Below are 26337 nucleotides of genomic sequence, written 5' to 3'. Positions count from 1 at the left end.
CCGTATTTCTACTCTATCTATTTAACTATTCAAGTAAATTGTATCTTCTTCTATGCACTTGATGTTGTGGGTGGTGTTTTTTAATGTGCTCACACATTGTACTAGATTTTAATCAAAACAGCCTCTCCATCAGTGTAAAACTGAAAATAAATGGAACTGTCCCCGCTTTATGTATTTGTTAACAAGACCAGAGTCTGTTCTATTTTGCTGATAAAGTTTCTGTGTTACTGTTTAACAATGACATATACAAAACATAATTAACATTACAAAGTAGCTAAATTAACTATTTTTTTTTTTCAGGTAACCATGAAGAACTAGAAGAAAAAAACACAGGAGAGCCTAAATACCGATTTTCTTCAATCTGTTAACCTTCTAATTCTCTTATTAAAACTCTACCAAAGACAGAAGATCAGACATTCTGCAGAAAACAAAACCAAAAAAGGAAGTGACAGGCTCCCCTTTAAATACGTTGATTTTCAACTGCAGTAGCAAAGAGTGATCTACAGTTACATATTAAAGCAATTTACATACAAAAATATTATGAAAAATACATTTGAAAAATGGTTATTATTAAAAAAAAAAATGTGTCTGCTAATATCCTAATACCTACATAAGCAGAGATCCAGCAGTAGTCATAAGGCATGTTGCTAATTATCTAACTCTCTGACCTTCATTTCTTTCAAGTTACCCAGAAGGATAAAATTCTGTTCTCTTTATTTATAAGAGTATTCCCATTTGGTATTAATGGGATTATTTTGCCAGTTTGGTTAAAGATTCACATACAAGAGCTTTCTCAAAGAATCTTAGACATAAGCACTTCCTGGCTTCTGTTTATTCCACTCAGCCACTACAGAATTTCTTCAGTTTATTGAAGAATAAATTCTCCTTTTGGAATCCAATACTATTTTCAGGTAGCTTTTAAATCACTCAGACATTGTATCTGATTGTACTGTCTGATAAAATGTTGCAGTAAGTCATAAGAGTTGCAAGAATTTACACCATGGGACTTGCAAAGTGCTCAGCAAGGTAGCTACAGTGTGTAACTCCACAGTGATGCTGAAATACTCGATGGTCTTTCAGAAGTCTGGAGAAACCTGTAAATGCTCACAAAAGACACCACAGAGATGAAACAATTCATCTCCCATGGACACTCAAGGTTTAATAATCTCAAAGTCACTAAGAACATGACACCAAAAAAAAAAACCCCAAAAAAGCAAAAAAGCAGTATACAGGCTATTGCATGGGTTACTGTCTACTTGCTCAAATAGAGTTATTTGGAATGTGGGATTATGGGTTCATTTTTCATATTTTTCATATTTACTCCTTTAATTAACAGCTTTTCCATTTCATCTTTGAGAAAGAGAACTAAATACTTGAATTTTTCATTAAAATAGTAAAAAGTTCTATTACGTGACTTCCTATCCAGCTTTAATATGTGTGGTCTTGCACTCAGTCTGAAACTAAGGCTAAAAATATAATGATGCCCATATACAGCAGTGAATGCTATAGGTGCCAGAAATAAACATATGTTGGCATCTTGCCATCTCAATTATCAGGGCAAGCATAATTAAACACACTGTGAAAATGACTAACGTCATCACTTCCATACTGTGGAAAAAATAACAAACTTGTAGAGTTTCTTACTGTAAGCAAGCACATGCCCTTTAAAATGAACGACTGCTCACCTGCATTGGACTGAACTTAATCTGTTGTTTCTCAGTGAGAAAACATGCAATCTCTATATTTTAAAAAATCAGTGTTTGTATTTACATTGGATAAAATGTCCTGACGAGCAGACCTGGAATAGAGACCTCTGTGCTGCCTCTCAAACACCTAAAATGGGTATTGTCTCTGACACACTGTCCTAGACCCAATGAAACTCAAATTCCTTTCGAACTGTGGCCAGGCAGCAGTGGGAGAAGTGGAGATCACCCTGCCTGCAAGAGTCAGACATGCTCTAAAGAAGTCTCATTGATAAAACACTAGCAGAGAAATGCTACTTTGGCCCTTTGACCAGCTGTGGAAATAGCTGAGCAGGATCCTTGCAGAGCTGCAGCTCTGGACTCGAGCCATGCTACCCTCATAACATTTCTTTTGAGTCTGGCTTAAGTGATGGCTCCTCTGAACTCGTCATGTTGGGTCTGTTTGTTCTCCGTGGAGAGAAACGTGCACCTCTAGGGCCTGCTGCATATCATCCTACTGTAGATGTTTAAAAGCTCCCCAACTGTACCTCGATCTCTCCATTGACTATAAAGACACAGTGATTAAAATCAGGTGGAGATGTGTACACAGCAGCCATCTAAAACAGGCACTCAGGGTCCCTTTTCTTCACTCCAAGGAGGGTGGATGTGGCGATGTGTCACAGCGAGGTTGGCAGAAGAGGTAGGAATACAGCCTGAGCCAGAAGCCAGCCACGCTATCCATGAGGTCCTGTGGTAGTCCTGCAACCTTCTCCATGATCTGTTTTCTCAGACTGTCTTAATATTTTTGCAGTCATAACTTTCACATTGACATCTCCGACACAAGTCTCTGTCTTCTACTCTGTATCTCATCTGTGCTTTTCTCCCATACCCGTCCCCTGAATATCTGGTGAATTGCTCGGACTGGAGGAGCCTTTGCACACTAGAAGGAGAGTGGGGCTGGGAGGCAGCCAGGGTTTGCTGCAGGATGGAAGCCAAAGCTAAAAAGTGCACGTACCCTTCAGCATCACTCATGTATGACTGTATAAAGTTCAGCTGTCTGTGTTCTCCTCTTCACATGTCTGCCTGGGCTATGTCTAACTGAAAAAAGGTAGCTCTTCAGGGCAGGGGCCACTCAATGCTTTATTTCTTTCTTATGCTCTACATAGGGCTTAGATAAATATTAAATTATAATAATACTGAGAAAGCAAAGCCGTCCTTTACAATTATGTGATTATTTTTTACAGCACTGAGAATAGGTTTCCAAACTCAGTTGGTTTTCTCTTGTTGCTAAACACAGTATTAATGCTACCATTCAGAGGGACAGAAAATGCCTGTACTCAAAATTTAGATGAGACTTCATCTGTGCTCTTAACTAGCATCAGCCTCAAACAGAAATTGCTTACTACTAAGCATTTTTTTCTCTTTTTCCCTAATTTTACCAGTTTGTTGCTACAGCTTGTTAAGTTAGAAAAAAGATCTGTAAAATGAACATTATTAAAAAGAATTGCTAGAAACATGTAATACTAAAGCATGCTTTAGTCAAAGGATCATGATCCTAATGGTCTTCACTTGTGATTTAATACTTGCTGTCTCGACTTCATTGCAGTATCAACGCAATGATGCTAGAACTACACTATAAATAAAACATGTTAACTTGGTTTCACAGTCCAAATAAGTTTAAATAAATAAATAACTCCATCACAAAAACATCAGTCAAAAATGCAATTAAAAAGAGCCTCTTGCTTTGTGTTGTAAAAATATGAAATAGTACCCGGGACAGGCAGTTTCAAATAAAATTCTTCCTTATATTCAGCAACTCCAAGGTCAAAGTACTAGAACTTCATTTTTCAAAGTTGAAAGATGATTTAATAATAATTTGGTATGAAGACAACTCTGTTTGTCTACCCCGCATACAATATCAAATTCAGTATGGCTTGATACATCATGTATTTTCGTTCATGCTTTCATTACAGTTATTTATCATACATTCTCTTGAATCTTTTTGAAACAGCAAACAAAATGTAAAATGCAAAGGGAGAGAAAAGAAAGCACCAGAAATCTTACTAGAAAAACAGTATTCCCTTTCTTATCCTCCTTGTTCTAACCATGAACTTCAGCGAGCACTGAACAGTGGTGGACATTGGAAAATAAAACTGAACTATAGGACTTCATGCAGCTTTAATGTCCTAGTACAGCAGTGATAAATTCTGAGTGCCACCACAGTGTCACCTCTATGATAATTACTCAAGCAATAGATATCTCATTAAAGAGAACTAAGTGTCTCAGAAACTGTCTTTGCTAGCAGATTTCGTCAGTAATATATTGGAGAGAAAAGACCCATCAGTTCTTCTCAAATTCTTTGCTAAACTTCAGTTCAACAGTCTAACATGGCTAGGACTAATAGCAAAAGTCACTCAGGCCTTCAATGTTCCTTTTCCTTGCCTCAGCCCAAATGACCTAATTCTTCACAGAGCATTGGGTGAGTTATTCACCACAGACAAATGCAAAGGATAGAGTACAGCATCACATGAAGGAGGTTTCTGGCCACATATTTGTGACCCAGATTCCTTTCTTAACAGCTAGATTCAAAGGAGCAGACATCAGGCAGACTACAGGGAATCGTCTCCCCAGTTAACCTTGCTGGCAGAAGACATTACAGTACATTACTGTCATCAAAGCAAAGAAATCTTCGTCTGAAAGTGGAAAGTGGAATCTTAATAGCAAATACTGATTTTCATATCTTAAAACGCTATGTGTATACCTAATATTGTAAATGCTTGAAATATCAAAGTATTTCTTTCTTGTTTGGCTGAATTTCTCTCATCTTCCTGACACAAGCTTTGAATTTACAAAACAACTAGCTTCTGTTTCTTTTTCTGATGTCATTTTTGCAGAAAGCACCTTCTAATCTGGAAAGTCATGCAGATTTACCTGGTAGTCTAAGAAGAGAAATCAGAAATGTTTTCACAATAAAAGGCCAGCAGGCTTTTTCCAAAGTCACTGAGAATGGTGTTATAAAATGCCTCCACTAATAGCAATTGCAAACTAAACATTTATTTACCTTTATGTAGTCTTACCTAAACATCATTTGCTCTAGAGGAAATAGAGTGACTAGGCAGCCTCAGCAGCTTGAATGAAACATTAGAAGACTGTACCTGCATGACAATAAGAAGGTCAAACACCAAGATGAAAGAAGCCAAGAAGGCTCTTGAGACCTCGTCACTTGGCAGAAATCCACGATTCAGCTTGTCCCAGCTGATCCAGTCAGTAGTGATGACGAGCACAACTACAGAGGTCAGAGTAAACAGAACCGTCCTGCAAGAGAAAAAAAAAAAATAGTTCAGACAGAACACAATAGTAATGAAGATGCATCATTCTATTTTATCTGTCTTCTAATGGTCAGCTAGTGCTTTATCAGGTCTTTGCCGCTGATGAAGAGATTGAAGAAAATTAAGTGTACAAACAAATCATTTAATTCAAAATAGGAAAGCAGTCAGCAGTATCCTTAGTAAAAAGAAATTTAGTAGCTAGTACTAAGCATGTTGCCAAATTGGAGTTTATCACTTGTTCTTCATTCCATATTTTTCACTGAAGATGCAAACCAATTAAGTAAAATAAGAAAGAAGTAAACTATAATAACGTACAAAGGACTGTATGATCTAGGCCAAATTCAAATGAACAATCTGAGAGAGCATTTTCTAAGGCACCAAAGACATCAGAGCCTTTGCAAAGTCTTTTCTCGGCTGTAGGAGCTATAGGACACTAACTGTGAATTTTAATTTCTATATAGAAACACATCTGTATGAAAGAAATTTTCATTGCACTAAATTCATCTTTAGTGAATTATAGTGGTTGTGGAAAGATTTTGCTTTGTGTCTCCTAAGATGTCCTTTGTACAAGTTTTCAACACATCTTATGGCATTTCTGAGAAGTCAGTGAAGAGTGAATTACAGAAGTAATAAAGCCTCCATATGAATGCTATGAGAATTCCAGAAGACACATTTGGCTAATTCATACAATTTTGCAATATGGTATTTAAGAAAATATCTTTCTAAGCTACCCTCTCAAAATAGCTCTGCATCATTTCCAGCAGCACTTTGGTGATATCCTTCAGAGTTGGCAGCGATGACTGATTGAATTCCTGCTTCTGTGGAACCTGGCAAATTTAGCTGGTAATTTGAGTGGGAGCAAGGCTTCTCCCAGTAGCCATAGCTGTCAGTAAATCTGTGCTCTACTAGGGGCATATCAACATCTGAATGCACGCACACAGCCATATAAATGTGGCAGGGTGGAGTTTTTTTCTACAGTAATAACGTCTCATTTTCTTCAGCTACTGAGGCCTGTAAAACAACGTGAACAATATTCCCCATGACACTTCCAAATGGGACAAATGCTCAGAAGAGTAAAAGAAAAATCTGTACACCAGTAGTCACAGGCTACCAGTCTGTAGGCATTTCTTTTTATACATCAGCCTTGGCTATGTCTGTGTAGGAAGGGAAAACAAATACGCATATAAACAGTAGTGTGCACATTTGGACTCCTAAATATCATTCTTCTGTGGCACGATGGGCTGTGCTTCTTCACAATATAATGAGACACAAAATGACTTGATTGCTACCACCTTTACCTTTGAACATTTTTTTTATTCTTAATAAATAAATTCAGTTACGTTCAACACTGGTTGGCACCATAACAGTGTCCCTTGAGTGTATTACCAGCATCTGGGCCAGAAAGAAATGAATGAGGCATATTAGACTTAATTAGACCTAAGCAATATTCAGGCCTGCTTATCCCCAAAACATTTGCTTAGCTACCATCTCACCTGTCAGTACCTGAACCTGATGGACTACAGGCTCCACTTTGGCACATACCCAGAATAGCTTACTTTGGAAAGGCGATTCATTACGGTGCTTCTCTCATGCATATAGTCTCTTGAGACCCAAAAAAGTGTTTTTTCCTACCTATTTTGCCTTCATATCTGAAAGTCACATGGACATAAATGTTCTCACTTTAGCTGAGAGGTTCTCCAGAAAGAACACAGTCCTCAGTGCTTGTCTGCTGGCCTGCGCAGACTGCCCTGGCTGTTGGGTGCACTGATTTTCCTCATCCTCATGCTGAGGAACCCACATCTCCTGGTGCACGGACAGTTTAGAAATGTAATTCAGGCCTGCATAGTTTGCTATGGGAACCATGGACCCAGAGGTTATGCTCAACACTATTCTGCTTCAGTCCTCTTGAATTATGCATTTGCATTTTGGAGCAAGAGTTCAAAGCATGGAAGCCCAGACTTTGGCGTGTATGCAAGCAAAGGCAGACATATTTTTACGCATGCTTCATCAGCATGCATGCAAAGACCAATGTGTGTGCTCAAGCCCTGATTTCCTTGAGGAAATGCATACGCACTTAAAAAACTGCTTTGTTATTCATTCTGAAATGTCAAATAGAGAGGGAAGGGAGCAGAAAATGGGCTGCTAATAGCATAAGAAAATGTGAAACCAATAAAAAGATTAGAAATAGACTTTTGAAATGGTTGCATTAAACAGCATAATTAGCACTCAGTTGTTTTTTTGACCTATGATACTGGAACACAGCAAGATATTCAATACATGCTTTTGGAGTTACTATAAACGGAGTTTGTCTGGGTTAGAGTTCAGTTCACTTGTGAAAGTACAGCATTGCCCCAGTGTCCTGGGGATTAAGAGAAGAAGCTGAGGATTTCATTTAACTTGACATAACTTTTATCAGATGAACCAATGTGAGCTACCCTGCAATATTTAGTGTAGTTTGTCCTTTATTCTGCAATGCACATTGCTAAGAAAGAGCTATGCCATTAAACTATTCACAGCATTGCTGGCAGGATCTCTTCATCTTCTGCTTACAGAGAGGAAAGGCAAGAGAGGATTGACTCTTCTCTGTAGCAGACATTAAGAAATGCAACTTCTTTCTCTACTCCACAGAGGAAATACACTTATATTTCACTTCTAATTCTAGCCTGCTATATTGAATGATTATGCACCCTGGGCACCTATTCAGCTACAATAACACACATTTTATAACCTAGCCCATACTCTTCAAGATACAAGGTTTCAATGAAGAATAAAAATAAAAAAAAGTCTGCAAAAAAGCACTGTCCAGGCCAATTGCATACTGAGAAGTTAAAATTATTAGGTAGGACCAGAAAAGTCAGTGCTGTGCTTGTGACTGCCAGTGATGATCTAAAATCCCCAGTTCTGCACCAAACTGAGGGAAAGCTTGAAGAGAGGAACTTTTCACTGCCAGTAACCTCTCAAGAAGCAGGTATTTTTTTAGACTGTATCTCTATAATCTTTGATAACCAGGACTGAGTTTGGTCTTGAATTTGTCAAACCAAGTCACTCATGCCAAACTGAATCCACAGTCAGCCCTCATTTGCCAACAGAACATTAATTTTGTCCTCACACAGTTAACAAGGGCCAAAACAGATGCCTTTGGCTTCTGTACCTTCCCACAACAGCACTTTCTTGGACCATAAGCTTTGACCAAGCTGACCAACCACTTAACATCTATCACCCAGCATATTATATACTATGAAAGGTTATGCGCAACATGGGCCAGAAGCTTGAGCAGGTTTTTGTCATTGGCAGTGGCTGCAGGCAATCCCTCATGGCAAACAGGTTCATAACCTCAACCTTGCAGTCTCTATCATGCAGAAATGCCATTTCTGGAGAGGAAAGGTCATGACACCTCATTTTCCTCTACACTACTACAGTCAGTAGTAAGTACAGAACATCCACATGCAATGGGCCATCTTCAACAAACTATGCTAAGTACCTGGTATTAATTTACCTACAATGTCTCCACACTGCTGTCCTAGCGTTCAAGAGTGTAGCCATCATACTCTGAAGTCTGGACAACCCACACCAGAAAAGTTGTTTGGAAAGCACTTAGAGGTGGGGAAATTCAGAGCTGGTGTGTTATGTCACCAGTCACACGCTACCACACAGGTGTCATCCACAGCTTTGCTCTGTGTGGTCTCTTGAACTTTGCAAAAGTCTGAGATGCTGGTCACATATGAATCTTCTGTTTGCTCAGTGGAGGTCAGAGTTATGTGAACAGAAAAAGGCTGTCACTGAAGCATAATGCAGACCCTGGTGGATAACAGCTTTGCATGAAATGTTTAGAAAACAGGGTGTCTTTGATTTGGGGCACTCCAATTTACAGGTACTGACCTGCAGTGTAGGCAGTGCTGCATATTCCCTGCTGTCTCTGGGGAATATCACTCCATACATTTTTTTTGTGTGCCCATAAATTTCACAGCATGCTCATGGAGCTTGCACTGGGCTGCTTTGCTATGAGATCACAGACTTCATCTGTTCACCTAGATACAAGCTTCCTAAACTCTGTGCACAGTAAGCTGGCATGCAGTGCACTGCATAGCTTCTGCTAAAGAAGGAACTCTGCTAGCAGGACTGTTAATGCAAACAGTGGGCTTCATTTCGCTATGAGAATCCATACATACCTACACGCAATGCCCATCATGCATATTATCTCAGCCCTACTTCTGCCTGTCAGGCTGAAAACATCACACCCTTCTCTTATACACCTCTTGCTCTTTCAACAATCACAGAAAAATTCTCCCCAGACTTTCTGTCTCTCTGCCCCTTGTATACAATGCCTCAGCTGTCACTTGGCACATGATGACCAGAGATCAGGCTGGATCTTCCTACTGATTCTTCAAATAAAAATCCTGTTGTAAAGGAAAGTAGCTCTTCACCATCCCTTCCTTTCTAGTGACCTTCCCTCACCCTCTGAGGAAAGCTCTTCTGGGGCTTCCTGAGAAATTTCTCTGCTGCTGTGCCAGTGCCCAGATGCCCTGCGTGCCACACTCTGGCACAGCTGTGGCCAAAGGATGAACAAGAACTGAGAAAACTTAAAGCAGAAACACAGGTACATTAAATAAACAAGACATACTTACAAAGTGTAATGAAAAAAATAACCTGAACACAAACACCAAGGGCACAAAGCCAACACAACATCACAGCAAGGAAAAGTAACAGAAGCAAAATAGGGCCAGTTGAGGCCAACACATTTCCTAGAAAATAAAATTAGAATAGTGTGTATTTGGGTGAGCAGAGCTATGCCCTTCTTCAGCAGGCAATAAAGTGTCAGGGCTACCTGCCTTCATCCACTCCAAAATATTGAGGATAGGGTGGGATTTCCTAAAAAGCTCTTCCAGATGTCCAAGATAAATCCTAAATGTTCAGTGAAAGAAAGCAAAACCCACAAAACCCAGTGGAGTGTGTAATCCATCCAGTGCTGTGAGGACCTAAATTTTTTTGTAGGATTCTTTGCCAGAATATTTCCCCAGTAGATGTTCCCACTCCTACACTCCGGGCTACTTCATGGGTGACATCACTCAACAGTGGCAAAAGTAAAAATTACTTTTCCATTGCCTCCAAGCAAGCCTGGCTTGTTTCCATTTCCAAGTGGTAGGGACAGCCTGAGATACTCAATTTCCTGGGATACGAGGAGCAGGAGATGCCACACTGCATGCTGGGCATAATTGTGTTGACAAGTTAATTCCCAAAGGAGTTTTGTAAGCTCAGTCTGGCACTGAAGACTCTCAAGACTCTGCAGACTCCCTTACAGTGCTGTTTTGCCAGTGCCCTCATCTTTACTGCAGACATTGTCCTTGCCCTGGCTGACTAGTCCATAATTCTTCTCCCTTTGTCTTGTCACAATCCTGAGCTTATGAACTGCAAGTTCTTATGAATGGGATGAGCCCGTATTTGCCTGTGGAGAAAAGAAAAAGCCACTTATTCCTGGGATCTGCAATGCAGTTATTGTTCTCTGAATGTGTAACTGCAGTCAGATACATCAATAATTCTCTAGATCCCTAACTAGCAAGAAATAAAGACCTTCTCCCATCAGAAGCCAACAATTTGAAAACTCCTTTTCGAATAGCGTGACAGAGAATGTCACAGTTAAGCCTGTGCAGCTTTGTGTGCAGACTGCCTGCCATACTGGGGTTTGCAGTCTGTCTCCCCAAAGGGAAATCCCACCGCTGCCATCTGAAATGCCACTAGTGCCATCCCATGCCTGTCCAGTCCTTGCCTTGAAAGAGCACTGTGTGCCAGAGCAGCAATGTTTCTCTGAAACACAAAGTTGGGTTCTGGAGGAAGAGCTGTGAGAGACTAAGCCAGGAAGGGAGAGGAAGGGAATACCCATGCTTTGCAATCTACTACAACCTATGTCAAGTGTTGATGCAAACCTAAGACTTTCTGGCTTTATTCCATGGGGAGGGAGTGCCACATGTTTTAGTTTTGTTTTAATTCCAAAATAACAGCACTGTCAGCAGCCATCCTTGTAAAAGGTTTTCCTGGCTATATCTGTAAACCACCCATGCAAGTGCACATATTCTAATCGCTCACTAACATTGTGGGCCATGACAAAGGCGGTTCAAACTGGAAGGCTGGCTTGCCCATGCCACTTCATTAAATCAGTTTGCCAAGCATGAAGTTAATGATCTTCTCCGAAGTCTTGGTTGAGAGAAGACACAATGTACTGCAGTGATTTGAGGTTCTGGCTGCTTGGAGACACCCTCTTCTGCTGTTCTGCATGTCCTACCTCCCACATCAGGAATTCCCTAGGCAGAGTCCATGAGGCCCTGACTCATCCTCTTGCAGCCCCAATGCAGTACCACAAAACCATTCAGAGCACACCCCCTCCAGACCTATGCCAGAAGTACCTTTGACTCCACCCAGCCACATCTTCAGGAAACAGTCTGTGTTATTTGTCTGTACTGAGTTGAAAACTCAACAAAACAGAATTTGTACCTGCAAAGATACAGACAAGCTAAGAAATGTATACAAGTTCACAAAACATTTAATGTTAGAAACAGGAACTGTTTCCACTCTGAGTCTCCTGATTCTTCATGTCTAAATCAGCGGGGCAAAGTGTACTGAAAGCAAATTCTGGTCTGTGATGGGACCTGATTTCTCAAACTGTCACATAGCAAAAGTGAAGTTTTTCACTGCTCAAATATCAAATACAATTGTTTGCACAACCGTACATAAGGGGAAGATAATATTACCTTCAATTTACCAGCAACTTTGAGCTGCTCATTGTTAGAGCTATTTAGAATTTTCTTGTCTTGCATGACCCTCTGACAAATCTTTTATGAAGCTACAACTTTGATGATCAGATAGTAAGAGTTCTGCTAAGATTGACTGAAGAGATGAAAGACAAACTTTGGCTATTTTCCTCATCTTCATTTCATCTTTTCCAAGAGGGAAAAAGCAGTATCTTGCCCTTTGACTACACCTTTTCCAGGAAAAAAACTACCTGTGCTTCGTAAAAGTAGCTCTTAGATTTGTATGACATAGCATTTTGAGAACTTTTTATCACACTTTCACACCTAATTGCCACTAAGCCAGGTCATTTAAAAACTGTTAAACATCACTAGTAAGTATTCCAGCTATTGCTTAATACTATGTATATTTGGGACAGAAGGACACATTAATAAAGAAATGAAATCACAAATTCTGTATTCCTATTATTGGTCTTTAAGGAAATGAGCATATATACTTAATAAAATGTATAATATATATGTGAACTTACTGAAGAAAGAAAATTAACTAGCATATAGTCTAGGTATATGTAAACTCTAAATAAAACCACCCAGCAGTTAATCAGCATGCACCAAAACTTTCAGCTTCAGATGGTGCTGTAGGAAACAGAAATGCAATTCTAAACAATGTTTTATAAATTACTATTTATGTTTTCAGTGGCAGTGGTTTACAATGTCAATTTTTCATGAATGCACCAAAATAGTTAAAATACACCCTGTGAAAACAGATACAGAAAGGGAGGAACAAATTTTACTGCTCTTGATATTTAAAAATGCTTTCCAGTCCTCAGGAAAGAAAGATCATCCATCAAGTTAAATACTCTCCATAATTTTTAATCCCAGAATCATCACTGGCCAAACATACCGTTCCACAGTGTACAATAACTATAAAGAACAATGCTACTGCAGATGTTCATATGCAAATGCCAACACTTTTTATTTCACTTGTTTTAATTAAGAAGGGTTCTGTTATTAAATCTGTCAAAAATAGCAACTCTAAAACCATTTAAAATAAAATATTTAGTCTGCCTGTTGCTTGGTGTCAGCACCACTGCTGCAATTAAGCAAGTGTAAGGGACAGATGCTCTGCTGGTGAAAAGCATCTGGGTTCTCTGGAGCAGCATAGATTCAAGCCTCCAGCTGGCCACTGCTCTTCTGCCCCGGCAGGACAGTGCTCTGAAAGGAGAGAGAGCAGGGACTCTAAGAGCTCTGCCTTTATCAGCAGCTACTGCAGCGCAGCGGGGTACTGCAGTGCCATAGAGAGACAGCTGGTGCTGAGGACCCCATGTTCACAGTGTTTGCATCTTGTGGGCTGAACTGAGCACCCACCCATACCTGCAGCTCGCCAGGTGAGATCCCAGAGCGCAGCTTCCACTTCACTTGCACCCAGGAGAAATCCTGCTTGTGCACCCCAAGTTCAACCCATGCCACGAACCAAAGGGTAGGAGGAGAGATGACTGGGAGATCCACTTCAGAAGAGCGCTACTGAAGTGAACTGCTAATACGGACACACCCTAGAAGTCACATGCAACAAATATCTAGGAATATTTCGAAAAATAATTACACTGGGTCTCTTTTGCGAAAATATGGTGCTTGTTCTCCTAATGGGGACAACATTGTGGTAGAGATATGGAATAATACTACTGCCAGATTTCAGTGTGTCACACCCTCCAAGGCATGCTCCGCAAGCATAAATAAGCGTGAGAACGTATATTAATGTAGATTGCCATCAAAAAGACTTAATTATCTCAAGTTAAATACCAATTAGAAGAAAATGGCTTTTAATTCAAACTTTGAATTGCATTATCTTTTTAAAAAACTTGCCATCACAATGGTCTATTTCTGACTTCTATCCCACAGTAGGAAGTAATGGGTAATTCAGTATTTGCCAGTAACTGCCAGTTCCAAAATATCTGTTCTGAAATTGCAAGTTGTGAAATACTCTCTGTTTCAAATAGGGAATAGCAAAGGGAACTCTATGTTGGGACTAGCTTATAAATGTTTATCCATAGCAGATACCGCACATTTTGAGAACCTTGCATTCCCAATTAAGTCTTCTAGTCTATGCTTGTCGTCGTTCTGCCTGGTGAGCTGAAGAAACCAGACACTGCTGAATATAAAGGATGCTCTGAGTTTGGCAAAACTGGAATTGTTTATTCTGCCTTTTTATATATTGCTTTTACTTAGAAAAAATGAAAAACATTTTTGTGAATTTAAACAGCACTAGTTTATTTTTTCCAGTTGTATCAGTTTGTCAAAGGAAGGATATTACCTCTCCCACAAACCTTGCTTTACTTCTATCCTTTGACTGTGATGGCTGCAATTTTATTAGAGTGTATCAGTATGATTCCAGAGCTATTTGGGATTTTTGCACAAAGATTTGTATAAAGTCTGAAATTACATTTATGTTAATGCACAGAGGAAACATTTTACTGTGTTTCATGTAATAAAATAAAAAAGATGAGGTAATGTAATCACATGGTGAAATATTAGAATTCTAGAGAGCATAATTTTTTTATTATACGTAGAAGCATCTTTGAGTTTCCTTTTGCCACACCATTAATTTACTAAAATGAAAGTGTTATCTATTTCAAACAGCAGCTCATTTAAATTAAACTCATCAGCCACAAGCTTTACGTTTTAAATGCTATTTCCTATCTGTGACACAGAAAAGGAAAAACATTTTAAGAAGGTTTGTGGTCTTGCTTGTAAAAAACATTTTCAATCAACACCTATTATACGCAAGGTAGTATAAGACACATCCAAGGAACTCTACTCCATGTTCAACTTCCAAAGTTAGAAGTTAATTGCCAAACTCCCATAGAAAGCATTTTGACACTTCCCCCCCCCCCCCAATTCTATATAAGGTAAAGGAAAGCCTATTTTCTGTGTTACTTTCAGATGGATATATCACTTTATCCACAGAATGGGGGGGGGCGGGGCGTGGAAGACAGCTGGCTCAAGAAACAGCAGAAACAAGATTTTCAACAATCTTTTCAAAGCATCGAATGTGCCTTAGGATAGACCTGCCTGGCAATTTTTCAGTGAAAATGGTTTATATTCAGGCAAGGGCAGTTCATGAATACATGGAAATTTCCTGTGAAAGGACTGATTTCTGTAATGTGAAGGAAGCTGTGTCAGAACTGGACATAATTCCTGCACCTTGCGGCGGTTGAGGAGCCAGGAGTTAGGGCAGCATCTCAACTCTGTGAGATGAGGCAAACAGACCAGGGGCAAATACCTGTTCTGTGTGGTTCAGACCAGGCATTTGAATACCAGTCTTAAACAGACCAGCTGAATGCCATAATAACCAGGCTTTTGGATGCTACATGGTACTATTTGTTCAGCCTCCCTAGTTGGAGCTGCTCTACTTTGTATAAACAAGTCAACATTAGTACAACCCTCTGGACACAGATTTCCCACACCCTAACTGAGTCTCTTAGTGGCTAGTTATCGAGTCTTTATGTTATTCTCAGTCCCTGGTAAAAGTGAGGTTGTTCACCTTGAGAGGAAGACATGGGATCATATTCCAAAACATATAGAACAGGGACTTTGGGCTTCCATGTTTCCAGCATCCCCAGAAACTGGTTATGAGAAGAAAACCTTCTTGGCCTCCTTTTCTCAGTTATTATGAAGTACTCAATAGGGTCTTAAATTCATTGCCATGTAGAATGGGAAAAAGCTTTTGAAATGGAAAAACACATATGTCTTTACATTTAGAAGGCAACTCCCATTTCAAATGCATTTAGATGGTAATTGAAATGCTACTCCAAGAGCCTAAAATTAGCCTCTTCAGATCTATAGCCAGAGCTAGAGGTATATCCCAACACCTTGATTTTCCCGAGTTGAAACATGTTATTAAATTCTAGATTTAGAAAGAAGCACGAGCATAAATGTGGATTTAACACCACATTTTCAAGCCTACCTATGATCTGAGTTATTTGGCTTTCTAGATAGTTGATTTAAGACAAACTGATTTTCAGAAGACCAAATTAACAACATGGAAATCAGAAAGGTGGTAAAAATCTATGAATTAATAACCTAATTCTTTCACTAATAAATAACTTTATTCATTATTTCCCAATTATTGAATTTACTAGCATTGTTTGTATTCACAATTAATTTCATAATTAATGAAACTTTAGCCCTGATTGAAGTTTTACTACATAGACAATACTCCGAATGTTTTTGTCAGGATATTAGATTCACATTTCTTTTCTGCATTTAAATTATTCCATTTTTTTCCCCAAATCACATGTGAAGTCTGCTACATTTTGGCTAGAGCCAAGTGAACAACTGACCATTAATTTTTTAAATTTTTTTAACACAGCCTATTTTTACATATGGTTTAGTTCAGCACAATTAAAACATTGTATAAGGAATTCAGATTCAGCTACAAACCTAACCATAGGTGTTTTTTGTAGAAATCTACATGTGAGCTAACATATCTAATCTTTCACTACAGTCGACAGAGATGTAGTGTGAGATTTGGCTGCCTCAACGTATGTGTTTAGTGTGATTTGGGGCACTGCGGAGTACTTTTGTTGGCCTCCAGACCCTGCAGTGGAAGGTCTCCTCTGAGCCCTGTGTCACGTCTACCAGGCCTGTGAACTTTTTCAATACCCTAACACATTTCAAATCGTAGTCAATGCCTATGTTTAGGCACCTTAATCCCACCTTTATTCAGGCAGTGGAGTCTGGAAAATGATTCAGGTGACTAAATGCAAGTTTCTACTTAGGGAGAGATGAATGACCATCATCTGCATTGGGCAGAGCTCCATCAGCTGTAGTAGGACCTGGCATGTCAATAGCCATAATGAAGATATAAATGCCAGGCACCTGAATCCAGAACTGAATCTCAAAACTGAAGCCAGTTTTCAATGTTTTAATTTCTTTCAAGAAAATAGTGAAAAGCCTGCTTGAATTGAAAAACAAATACATTTTATGTAGGAACTGTCAAAACTCATCTTTGAATAAAATAATGGAAAAGTTCTATTTAGAAACTGTCAAATGAAAAATGCCACTGAAAAGTTGGGGTTTATTTGCTTTTTAAAACACATTTTAGAAAACTGAAATGACTGCAAAGCATTTTGATGTTGGAGAGTCTTAAAATTATCCTTGCAAGTTTTTGGAAAAAATGAGAACAAAACCCATAAAATTTCCCCCTGTCTTTGTGATCATGAGTTACAAAGCATTAAGGATAAAAACAGAGTCTGATTTTATCTATGTAGAACATATGGAACACATTGTCCTTGCCCAGATGCTGTCATGTTGCTGCTTTTAAACAAAGCTTTTGACAAGAGTAGGTGGGAGGGTTGTATAGTATGCACTTATATTCTCATGGTTTTTCAGACAACGTATTATATGCACAACCAAAATTGAAAAATACAGTTTAAAACTAGAATAAGCTAATTATAATAGTTTAATAGCTTTCTATGTTCTGGACTAGATCAGCTATATATTTTAGCTATATAGTAGTTTGATGGAATAAGAAATTTCTCATTATTTTAGGTTTCATACACCATGGTATCTATGGGATATAACTTCTCATTCATCAAGATGTTGTGCCTTTTACAATTACATTTGTGCAAACCCTGTCAAAGTAAAAAATAATTACAATTGTTTTGAACTGCTCTTTAATGTTTTTTTCCAAAGCACTTTAAGTAAATGCAGGCTCTTTCATCTAACAAGTTGATTATATTTTGATTAAATGCATTTCCAAAACAACTCCAACACACACACAAAAATCTAAAAAGCTTTAATCTTGCCTCCTGAGCAATGCATTTTTATGTCAAAAATCTTCCAAAGAATATCAATCTTACCTTAGTAAGAAAAGGGTATTAGTAGACAGCAAACTGAGCATGAGCTGGGCATATGTACTGGCAGCAAAGAGGTCCCGACAGTGTCTGGGGCTGTACTAACAGAAGCATGGCCAGTAGATCAAGGGAAATTATTATTTCCCTCTACTCCACACTTGTTAGACCATATCCGGAATATCACAACCAGTTTTTGGCCCCCCAGTACCTAAAAAGCAGCAATAAACTAAAGTGGAGGTCCCCAAGCTGGTTGGAGGCTGAAGCACTTGTCCTGTGAGGAGAGGCTGAGGGATGTGGGCAAGTTCAGCCTGGAGAAAGCGTGGCTTTGGGAGCACCTAACAGCTGCCCCCCAGTTCCTCTGGGGAGGTTAGCACAAAGGTGGAGCCAGCCTCTTCACAGCAGTGAATGACAGGATGACAAGAGACAACACTATGTTGAAACAAGAGAGGTTCAGACTGGGTATAAGGAAAAACTATTTTCAATGAGGACCATCAAGCAGTGGAAGAGGCTGCCCAGAGGGGCTGTGCAGTCTCCATCCCTGCAGGTTTTTGAGACCCAACTGGATAAAGCCCTGAGCAACCTGGTCTTAGCTCAGAGCTAACCCTGCTTTCAGCAGGACACCAGAGACCTGCTGAGATCCTGAACTCCAGCCTGAATTATCCTGTGATCCTATGCTCCTATGATATTTTCCCTCCAATAAAAGAATCCTAGTAACCAAGCACATAAGTCATACATTAACATTTATGAAGGAAACACAATTTTATCATCCAACAAGCAATCCTATTTGCCTATAGAAAAAAGAGAACAGCAATGGCACTAGTGTCAAACCAAAAAAAGTACTACCATGCCCCCTGAAAAAAAAACTATGCAATCAAAACAGAAAGGATTCTTTTGTGCATAGTACTTCTGCATTTCAACTGACACTGTTGCTCCAACTAAGGCTTTACAAATGCAAGCACTCAAAACTTCACTTGACATTTACAGTAATTGTAACATATAATACTTTTTGCAGATGATTCAAGAAGAATTGATACCAATGCAAAAGTTGCTCAGGAAATGAAAGTTAATATGCATGTTCTTCCACAAGTTGAGCCAGTTCCAGTATAAGGCTGACACATGTCTTCTTAGAAGACAAAGAAAAATCAGATCTGAATTATTGTGATTTTGATCTCCTGGAAAGCTAACCTTTCTATGAAGAGAACAGGGTTAGAATGAAGAATGAGCAAAAAGAAGCTAATAGACTCCCCAGAATACATGCTGAAGGCCAGTGCTACTCTGATAATTATATGCCTAGTTCTGTGACAATTTGAATATTCCCCTTTTCCATTGATAGATGAAGATGAGGAATTTCCGAGAAGCAAGAAGCACAAGAGAACTTGAGAATTATTATGGATGAATTCACTAAGATGCCCAGATACATATTTGGTTAAACTTTGAGCTTGTCAGGAAATGGTTATCACCCTCAAACAGGAACTTTCCAGTATTTCAGGAAAAAGCCCTGTGTTCTATCCTGAGACTAATCTGCACTCTTTTCCAGCTCGTTATGGTAAACAGATATCAGAAAACAGCAATATTCAGGGAACTCAGCAAACATGCAGTAAACCCAAATTGAGGCTTCTCCCCCCACCTCCCCCCATTGAGAAGTGAGGGGCTCAGATAAACATTCATCCATGTGGATTTGATCACCATGCTACTGGCTATCTGAGGAGACTGAGTCTCTCACTACTTTTGACCAGAAATTCCTTCTCACAGATGAGAAACATTTCTCAATGAAAGTTTAATCAAAAGTGATGCATTTCTGAATGTTTCAGTTTTCTCAAAAAAAAAAAAAAAAAAAGTTTTGTTGCAGGATTCCCAACAAGGTGTAAACAAAGGTCCCTCTCCTCCTGAAATAATTTGTCATCCTTTATTTTCCAGCCTTCTTCTCTTCAATTAGGACTCTTCTAATGTCCTAACAAGGAAGACTCAGATGTGAAGATGCTCAGAATTTGCCAGCTTAGGCCCATGTAATTGTACATTCAAAAAAAGCAGCTTTCCTACCATTTGCTTTTAGCTGATGTTCTTACTTGGCAGTTAGTACTCTTGTGGTTTGCTGTCATTTGCTGTCTCTTCTTCCCTGTTTGGTCTTAGACCTGCTTCTTCCTCCTGACCTGTCCACTTGACCTGACTTCTAGTTCTGCATGAATTTCAGTGTGGTCCGTAACCTGTAATATGGCCTCCCTGGCCCTAAGATTTGACAGTGTTTTGGTGATTGTCCTGGTTTCGGCTGGGATAGCGTTAATTTTCTTCCTAGTAGCAGGCATAGTGCTGTGTTTTGGATTTAGTAGGAGAAGAATATTGATAACATGCTGATGGTTTAGTTGTTGCTAAGTACTGCTTATGCTAGGCAAGGACTTTTCAGCTTCCCATGCTCTGCCAGGTGCACAAGAAACTGGGAGGGGGCACAGCCAGAACAGTTGATCCAAACTGACCAAAGGGCTATTCCATACCATATGATGTCATGCTCAGAATATAAACTGGGAGGGTTGGCCGGGGAGCAGCGATCGCTGCGCAGGAGCTGTCTGGGTATCGGTCGGCGGGTGGTGAGCAATTGCATTGTGCAGCACTTGCTTTGTATATTATTATTGTTATTATTATATCATTACTATTATAATTACTATTTTACTTTATTTCAATTATTAAACTGTTCTTATCTCAACCCAGGAGTGTTTCTCACTCTTACTCCTCCGATTCTCTCCCCCATCCCACTGGGGCAAGGGGGAGTGAGCGAGTGGCTGCGTGGTGCTTAGTTGCTGGCTGGGGCTAAACCACGACAGTGATCTAGGATTCATGCAAATGACTAAGGACACCTTAGCAGGATCTAAGGCAGGGGCACAGCCCAGTGCTGGATGACACTGCAAAGTTCAGGCAGTGGGGATTGACAGCAAGTGGAAAATGGCACCAGTTTTCATTTCTTCTGGGGTATAACCAGTGGCGTTTGTTGCTTCTTCTGCAGTCTTCTCTTGTGGATCTCCTTTAGGGTTATAACCATCTTGCAGAAAGTATTAAAGAGTAGATAGTTAACATCCCACCTCTTATGCCCATCCAAAAAGGTAGTTCTTTCACCACAGCCAAGCTACAAGCTGGGGACAGCCCTTTTCTCTTGCCCAAGGAATAGGTGAGCTGTCAGAACAAGGAGCCACATTTAGGTCAGGCCAGGTATCCACCTGGTTTACCTTCCAGAGATGCACAAAATACATCAACTTTTGCTTTGCCTCCATGATTATATTGAGCTCAAAATAGCTTAGGTAGTGCTAAAGTGACCCTGAGTTTAATAGACATTGTACTGACCTAAATTTTCTTAAATATATATTCTGTGTTTAATATTCTGTTAAACACTTTACCCAATGCTGATTGAGTCCCCTCCAGTTTTACAGTTATATGATCCTTTTCTTCCTGTAAAATACTTTAACATATGTGTTTGACAAGCATAAAAGCCTACAGGCTGTCTCCCCATCACTTATTATGATTGCTCAATCATTCTCCAGCAAGCACCTACAGAGAGCAGCTAGAGGAATACTTCTGGAAGGGCTATATTTTGCAGTGCCTCACTTTCTCTCAAAACAGGGAACCTTTGTATTGTTGATGAGACTTTGAAACAAAGCAGCATCTGGAATAGATGGATGGACTTGGCTTCTTTGATCAACAACCACTGGAGAGACTAGAATCAGCCAAATTTTTAGACCTCCGCAGAGCAAATAACTACACCTATTTCACAAAGTCTGTAAAATGGACAGCTTTTGGGACTGGATATAGTCTCTCAGAAAGCTTTGTTTAATCGTTTTGATTAACTTTGTTAGTATTGTCTTCAGTTTTCTCCTAGGTCATTCAGTCATTGAGATGATACTAAATTAATTTGGCCAGTTCTTCACTGAGTTTTTTGGCTTTATGTTCTTCCTGGGAGACTTGAAAATAACTGACATCTCTAGCTAGGAAGACTTGAAAGATGAATGTGAACTACAATCATTCCCAGGCCTTTCCAACCATTACTGGCAATCTATCACAGAGATTTCTGGGTTGATAATCCCATCAATGCCTACTAAAAAAAGGAAATCTATTTCATCTGAGGCAGTGGCTACCTTCACTAAGTTAAAGCAGGTCTTCATTTTGTGGTGGGGGTATTTTGATGCTCTATTTAGGGAGAAATGGACTTTACATTTAAAATTCCCCAAATATTGTGAAATACTATGCTAGACCAGCTGGTTTTTGAGTGTGAAAAGAGTTCACAAACCCTATAACCAATGACTGCTTACATAATGCACGTCATCAACATTTCAAGGTGGCTTCAGAGATGGATTATGCAGGACTGGGGTAACCACCAGTTGTGCCATGAACAGTAATTGCAGAATGCCGCAACATCTCCCCTGCAGCCAGCTCCCCTCAAAGCAAGATGTCTACAGCTGCATTCAGTGTGGGATCTTCTATAGCCCACAAGTTCTTGAGAAAATGCTGCATCATAGAATAAATCTAAACAATGCTTCTACTGACTAATGCTGTTACCAGTTTCTCTGTCAATCAAATGATAATTTCCCTGAATTTGCATAAATCTAAATGCTGGGACAAAACACGTTTAATTCTATTTAGATTTCTGGAATTACATTTGCATCAAATTGGTTTAAAAGACAGGGTGTGTGGCTCTGTAATGAGTGACACTAGCAAAGCCTCTGTTCCTTTACTCAAACAGGAAGAACTGAGCTTATGAAGGTTTTTGGTTACAAGGCATAGTTCAAAGACAGTGTATAGATTACTTGTTTCTTAAGGGGAAAAAAAACCCGTTTTCATCATTCAGTTTGAAGTATCAGGACTATTTTCTAGCTGGACTTACCAGGTGGACAAATGTCCTCAGATCTCTTTTAGAAAGATGATAACAGAACATCTCAGAATGTCAAGAAGTTTGGAATGAACTATTACCTTATCACAGATGAGAGCTGCTTAAAATCTTAGCTCCTGCTTAACATACTATGCTGGTGATGGGTGCCTGCTGTGTTGACAGATTGTCCCACCTTGGACCTTGCCATCCATTTCATTCAAAACAGCTCTGCCCTAGGAGCTCTTTAAAAATGAAATGTTTAAAAACATCTGCAAGAGCTTTCTACTTATGTTATTGCACTTTGTATTACAGAGCAATGATTTGTTAAGCCTGTTCTTTTTGTAACCCAAGGCCTGCTAGTGATTGTTTATTTTAGTTGATTTATTACTGAAAAGATGTAGTAAAATGTAGCAAATTGAAATGCTTCTTTAATTTCTCGGTTATTTTATAACATAGTCACACCTGCTGCCAAAGCAGAGTTTTCTTAATGCTCATCCAGTTTGCTTATGTTGCAAAGAGAATGATAAAACTGAGCTCTAATAGGCAGTGGATGTCCTAATGAGCACAGCTGTGTCATAAAGCCAAAAGGTTCCTGAAACAATCCAAAATCCAGACCTTAGATGGCATCATCTATACCACGTGCATACAATCAGACTTTGCAAATGGGATAATAATACCTTCTTTCTCTTTCCACTCATTCAGGGAGAGACACTGAAGTTGAATCCTGCCTTTCTGAGTTTTAGCAGTTCTGGTTTTATCCTTGTGCTGGAAATTACCTCAATCACAGCAAGTCACTTCACTGCAGATATCCAAATAGCATGAATCATCTTAAAAATTAAAATAATAAAACTGAGGAGGTAAATTGAATAATGGTGTTACAAAGTAGTGCTTCATGTCTCCTAAAATTGTTTAACCTCTATTTCCAAACTGATCAGAAAACACAAAACCAAACATACTAAGATGGCTTGACAAGATGGACAGATGGTTAAAATATCTGACATTTTCACATGGTACAGGGAAAGAACTTATGATACAACTGTATCTTGTGTCTTAAGCTAGGATCCTAAATCCATAGCCAGGGAATTAGATTTAAATGGCCTGATTTTCTGGAGTACTGCTAGCCCCACAAATCTCATTTGGTCAAGTTCAAGGGATATTTTTATATATTTAGATGCTTAAAATATAAATATAGGACAGTAAATTCAGATGTTTAAGGTATGAATATTTTGGCTGTGACTCATTTTTCTGGAAGGGTAAAGCATTTTTCATATGTATCACTTTCTGAGTACACATACCTAGATCTTAGTGTCAGCTTTCTTTATTAACCTGATCTTGCTATTGTGAGGCATAACCTGCTGTCACAAGACACATTATAGTTTAGAATGCCATGCTAAAAAAGGTAAGCATGCAACTTCTTCTGACACTCATAAAGCTAGATTCTTTGCCCCCATATGATAAGAAATAACCCAATCAGGTTTCTGATACAAAAATCGTAATGATGCAAATTTTAAGAATATTATTATTACTCAGTCATAAAAATAAGACTTTAAGAAAAACAAGCCAACAGCAAAACTCAATAAATGGATGGAAGAAGGAGCCTGATGAAGTGGAAACAAAACAAACAAACAAACAAACAAACAAAAACCCCAAAACCCCAGAGAGAAACATACACCCAGCACCAGAATTTTGCTTATTGAATAATGGGAAGATATGAATCAACACCGTGATGAAAGAAATACAGGAGTTGCAAGAAGGAAATATTATCAAAAGTGAGGAAAGAAAGTGTTTAAGACTTAATGAATGAAACAGCATACTTGTCATTGTATTCTTCACAAATCTATTTGTATGAATGCCATGGAGCTTATTAAATACTGCAGGGAAAAATGTCCCCTACAACGAACTGAAAAAAAGCTGTCAATATCTAAAAGAGTATTAGAGTTTCATTGAAGACTACTGGGCTTTTACCATTGATTTAAAAAAGATGAAGGTCAGGTGCTTATTTCAATATATTTACGCGGATGTTCTTTTTCACTAGGAAAAGTAAATCATCTTGATGGTTAAAGTGAGTATCAAAAGCTATCGACCACAACTGTTCACAAGCACAGAGGTTTCCTTAATTTTGCAACACCACCAAGACTGCTTATCCTATGCCTGAATTGAAGGTCCTAAGTTAATTCTGCTTCTCTAAAAAATTATATGACTTGGGGGCTCTCCCATGACATATCGCTGGCATTTCCAGTAATACGGATCATATTAACACCACATATTTTTCATAAGCATTGTTATCTTATTAGCAGTTATAGATTTAAGTATGGTTATAAACAGTGATTTTTCTCCAGACCAGAAGAAAATCTATTCGGAGCTTTGAGGCCTCACAACTCCATTGCATTTAATAAAATAATTACAGTGTCACTAGGAAGTAAGTTTTGCTTCAATAACAGCCTTGTGACTAGCTAAAGAAACAAAAGCACGTTTTTGGCTTTAGCAGAGTGTTTACTTTACACAAATGCCTTTGCTTCACCGTGCCATTATCTACCAGTAGTGTATGCCATTACTGGAACAGAAGCTCTCATTCCACTAATGTTATTGCTTAAAGAGCATATTAAGATGCTGGTGTTTTCATATGGGAGATATCCATACATCTTCCACAAGTAATTACATTACCAGTAATCCTTTTACAAGGCTGTCTTTGCTCAGTTGCTTTGCCAATAGCTCTAAGCTTGGTTATACGACAATCCCACTTACTCACAGTGTATGACTTGATAACAGATGAACCAGCTAATATGCTTGTGCTCTGTGATCAGTGACAAATCACAGAACTGAGACCCATCAAAAGAAGCAAACTCTCTTTACAAAGCCCCAAATAGTCTGGTTTTATTTATTACTGAAAAGTAGAGAGAGCAAAGAATTCCTGACCCTGAAAATAGCATGTGTTCTTTTATACATTTTGCAAAGAATGAAAATTATCAGGAAATATAACCACTAACTTTTTAAAGAGCTCTGGCATTCATGATATAAAAAAGCAGCCTCTAGCTGTATAGTACAAGCATCTCTTTCATGCAGGATAAAAGCAGTGATATGAAGATATGGAATACAGACCATATCATGCAATACTCTAATTTGAAGACCTAATAATGCCAGCATATTCAGGCTAAGAAGTTTTGCTAAATACTCAAACACTGTCTGAATTAATTCTGAAGACTACTTCCCATACCATGAATGATGTCAAATCTATTAATGAATAAAAACTGTTAACCTGAATACTAATACTGCACTTTGCTACTACAGAGTCTACTCCTTGCTCCTGAGATGGTGATTAAAAATAGCAACTGTCACTGTATCTGTCAGTCAGCAGATACATAGATGATGCAGGAGGCAGTGTGCAGAAGTGGTTTTGGACCATCAAGCAGCAGTCCACAGAAAGGCTGTGAATAAATTAAACCAAAAATATAAGCCTCAGGCTGATGTGTTTGAACTTCACTGCAAACATTCTTCATACATATTTAATTGCTCCATTGAGACTGTGACTGTTCTGGAGATGTTCCAGGCATTATTTCCATTCCATTAGTACGCTTGCAGTATGTGTACTCCTTAACCCAAAATGATTGATTCCATAAATGTCTTCCCACTTACTGACCTGAACACTAATTGAGGTTGTGTATAGATTAAAAGAGAGTGTATGCTTCTTGAAACCAGCCAAAATATATTGTAGTCATTGAAATATCTTGTGGCACAAGAAGAAAGTGGTACTTCTAAATGAAGACACCAAAATCCTGCTTCACAGAAATCTTTCCGGTAGGAAGACCTGGAAATTATACATGGGTTGAAAAACTCTGCTAAACACCACTTTAAACAGAAGTTTAATTCTAAGTACAAAGCCCC

The 26337-nt window shown here is 38.9% G+C and overlaps 1 protein-coding gene across 1 annotated transcript in view; it reads right to left on the bottom strand.

Moving 5' to 3' along the window:
- The window catches only part of TMEM117 (transmembrane protein 117), a 225310-nt gene that overhangs the window by 37416 nt on the left and 161557 nt on the right, over window positions 1-26337 (bottom strand). The window contains 1 exon segment of the mRNA XM_075727575.1: window positions 4838-4997. Coding sequence (XP_075583690.1) covers window positions 4838-4997 — 160 coding nt within the window.

The sequence above is a fragment of the Pelecanus crispus genome, chromosome 1, assembly GCF_030463565.1.
Source record: "Pelecanus crispus isolate bPelCri1 chromosome 1, bPelCri1.pri, whole genome shotgun sequence".
Taxonomy (NCBI): domain Eukaryota; kingdom Metazoa; phylum Chordata; class Aves; order Pelecaniformes; family Pelecanidae; genus Pelecanus; species Pelecanus crispus.
This window is presented reverse-complemented; position numbering and strand designations above follow the sequence as displayed.